At 49.1% G+C, this 3,280-nt stretch overlaps 1 protein-coding gene across 2 annotated transcripts in view; it reads left to right on the top strand.

Moving 5' to 3' along the window:
- Nucleotides 1-3,280, top strand: part of HNF4A (hepatocyte nuclear factor 4, alpha) — a 17,868-nt gene that overhangs the window by 12,916 nt on the left and 1,672 nt on the right. For both annotated transcript variants that reach the window (XM_009326717.1, XM_009326716.1), the window contains exons 6-8: nucleotides 1,642-1,729; nucleotides 2,257-2,412; nucleotides 2,697-2,933. In XM_009326717.1, coding sequence (XP_009324992.1) covers nucleotides 1,642-1,729; nucleotides 2,257-2,412; nucleotides 2,697-2,933 — 481 coding nt within the window. The remainder of the gene's footprint in view (nucleotides 1-1,641; nucleotides 1,730-2,256; nucleotides 2,413-2,696; nucleotides 2,934-3,280) is intronic.

Here is a 3,280-nt window from a genome sequence, read left to right as displayed (position 1 = left end):
CAAGCCAGCTGCCCAAGGGGCATGAGAGCCAGTCAAGACATGTCCAGTGGGAACATTTAATCTTGGGAAACGCTGTTACATTGTCATTAAAATATTGCCTGAGCATGAATCATTTCTGCCAACATTTTTATAGGAAAGGTCATACCCAACCCCTCATTCTTCCTCTGCACCAAAATGTCAAAGTACTGGGTTTGGTGGGGCAAAGCCATTTCATTTCAAAGTTAAAGTGCTACTTTGTTGTGTTACAACTTTTATATTTATCCTAGTTCACAATGGGATGATATATCTCAGGTTGATCTCTGCAAGAACAAATATCAAATGAGATGGTTTTGCCTTGTTGAAGTAATTTACTTTAACCCTGCTCAAACGAGCAAATTTTATGGAAACAAAAATGGTGGTTTCAAACTGAGCTTTCTTGAATTTGCATTAGGCAGGAAATTTCTACATGAAGGCTTTGCTCCCCCTTGGGACTTGCAGTTTCTCCATCCTTCTCAAAGTGTCGTCAGATAGGAAAGCTCAGTTTTTTGCAGCTCTGGTAATTACAAGCAGCTCAGCTAACACATCCGCCCATGTTTGGATAGCGATAGAGAGAGGCTAGATTTTGGCATATAGATAAAGGTTCCCCAGTATCATGTGTGCGTAGTCTTTTTGCAAGGACCCCCACTCTGTTTATTTTGCATAGCTCTTTTTCACCCTCTGCAAAATAAGTCCCCCTCTCAGACATCAGCGTCTTTTCTAACCAGAACTCTCTTCTACGGGTCACACGTTGTCCTGGCATTTCTGGTAGCGTAAGACTTCTCTTGGCTTTGTCAGATGCTGAGGGATAACACACTGGAAAAGGGGACCATTCCCATCAGGACACACTTTTCAGAATCTCTCCATTAATGTTTAATGATTGTTTTCTCCAGCAGAGGCTCCTGGCTGGACATTAAGAAGCCTCTGTGTCAGGCTGTCCAATCGTTAACTTCTGTTTCTGCCTAAATCTCTGAAATTTTTAACTGAAGGAGGGCAAAAGATTCAGGACATTCTCAGGAGCCACTGGAGGGTATAAAATGAAAGACTTCAATCATTAACGTCAGGGCAGAAAAACATCCCTTTGGCTTCCCTGGCCCAAATGCCCATTGCTGCGGAGGGAACGAATGACCAGAGGGTGACCCCACCACCTGGGCAGACGTGGGTCCCCACGAGCGTGATTCCAGTGGGAGGTGGGCACGGCCCAGAGGGACAGCAACTGTCCGCAGCAGTGGATCGTACTTCTCCCCACTTTCCAGGCTGGAGCGTGGTCCCTGGTTCTGCACTTGGTAGGAGTTGCCTTGTCTGCAAACGGCCCACTGTGAACATGTCCCACTGCTGGCGTGAGGTCCTGGGACAGTCTAGCATGGTCTTGCTCATGACATGTGTCACGAATACGGGATGTTTCAGGTGCTGCCTATTTTCTACCGGTTCTGCTGGGTTTATAGCTGTTTATGCACAGGAGTAAACCATTTTTTGACCTCTTTCTCTGACTGTGACTGGAGAAGTGATCTCGCTCCCCATCCTTGAGTGCAGTACAGAAATGCTGGGCTTTCCCTCTTGTTACGTGAAATCACAGCCTTATCTCTGTCTCTGCATCACCCAAACAACTTTTCCCTGCCCTTGCAGGTAGCACTGCTGCGAGCACATGCAGGAGAACATCTGTTACTGGGAGCTGCCAAGAGGTCCATGGTGTTCAAGGATGTCTTGCTGCTAGGTAAAGAGTGCACTTCTGCTCCCGGCCCATCTGCTTCTGTGAAGCTTCCCTGCTGGTGTGAAGGAGAGGGTGGTTCAGTGTTTGCAGGCATCCTTTTTGCAGGGGGGTGGCTTGAGCTCTTCCGTATTTTAGCGAACCTAGCACAACCTTTGGGTGCAGCTAGGCCTGGCTGACATTCACATCAAGGCCACGACATGTGGCAAAGTTGAGGGACTATGAACATTCACATTGCCGCCCCCCCAGCCCCGGTTTGTGTAAGCAGGGTGTGGTGTGCTTGAGAAAAAGGCTCTCACTCTTCAGTAAGCTTTTCCTTGCTTGAGTGACTCCTGAGTAGGAGAGGCTGCTCTGGCAACAGAGATCGGCATTTCTGGTGGGCTGAGCCAGGGAAGGGGCAGAAGGAGGAACTTCTTAAGTCCTCCACCCTCAAAATTATCTCAGCATTGGTTACCTGGGTTTTGAACTCCTTGCCACCCTTGATAAGTCTTGGGCAATGACAAGGTGATGGTCTCTGTGCTGCTTGTCCAAAGGAAATGACCACATCATCCCCCGGAACTGCCCCGAACTGGTGGAGGTGAACCGTGTGGCCATCCGCATCCTGGACGAGCTGGTCCTCCCCTTCCAGGAGCTGCAGATAGACGATAATGAATATGCCTGCTTGAAAGCCATCATCTTCTTCGACCCAGGTATGCTCCAGCTTGGTGAAGGTTACCATCAGTGGGGACTAGTCTGGGTTATGCCGACTAATACTGGTCCTGAGTTGTGGAAATGCTCTCTGGTCTCCTCTCTGGACCAAAGTGTTCTTAGAGGGAGGGGAGAAGTCGGCCTAAATAGAGAAAAAACATCCATTACAGCAGACGATAGAGAATCAGAGACCGCTCACCTCAGCCTGCGCCAAGGCTTCATGCTGTTACTGAAGGGCAGTTCCTAGGGAAGCAGCCTAGATAGTTTGCTCTGTGGGTTGTTTCAGATGCCAAAGGACTGAGTGACCCCTCCAAGATCAAGCGGATGCGGTACCAGGTGCAGGTCAGCCTGGAGGACTACATCAATGACCGGCAATACGACTCACGGGGCCGCTTTGGGGAGCTGCTGCTGCTGCTGCCTGTGCTGCAGAGCATCACCTGGCAGATGATAGAACAGATCCAGTTTGTCAAGCTCTTTGGCATGGCTAAGATCGACAACCTGCTGCAGGAGATGCTGCTGGGAGGTGAGTACTTGAGGGTCCTACAAGAGGCCTCTCAGTGTTACCTGATCACCATCCCCTTGAGAACCTCTATAGCCATTGTTCCCTACCCAAAAAAGGTAGAGACAGCCTGTATGCAGGTTAGCCATTGACTCAGACAAAATCATCTCCCCCTGTCATTGGCAACGGTAACAAAGGGTCCTCCATTTGTATTCACCTAAAGAGATGCATTAGTTGTGCACCTGTTTACAGAGAGGTGTCCCCAGCCCTCTGCATGAAGACAAGCTTTGCTGCGCAACCCCCAAACTCCTACCAGTCAGCTGTTTCAGTAATCCTCTGTGTCAGAAGGGAGTCATCAAAACAAAAGGGTC

This window comes from Pygoscelis adeliae, unplaced genomic scaffold (genome assembly GCF_000699105.1).
Source record: "Pygoscelis adeliae isolate BGI_AS28 unplaced genomic scaffold, ASM69910v1 Scaffold286, whole genome shotgun sequence".
Taxonomy (NCBI): domain Eukaryota; kingdom Metazoa; phylum Chordata; class Aves; order Sphenisciformes; family Spheniscidae; genus Pygoscelis; species Pygoscelis adeliae.
This window is presented reverse-complemented; position numbering and strand designations above follow the sequence as displayed.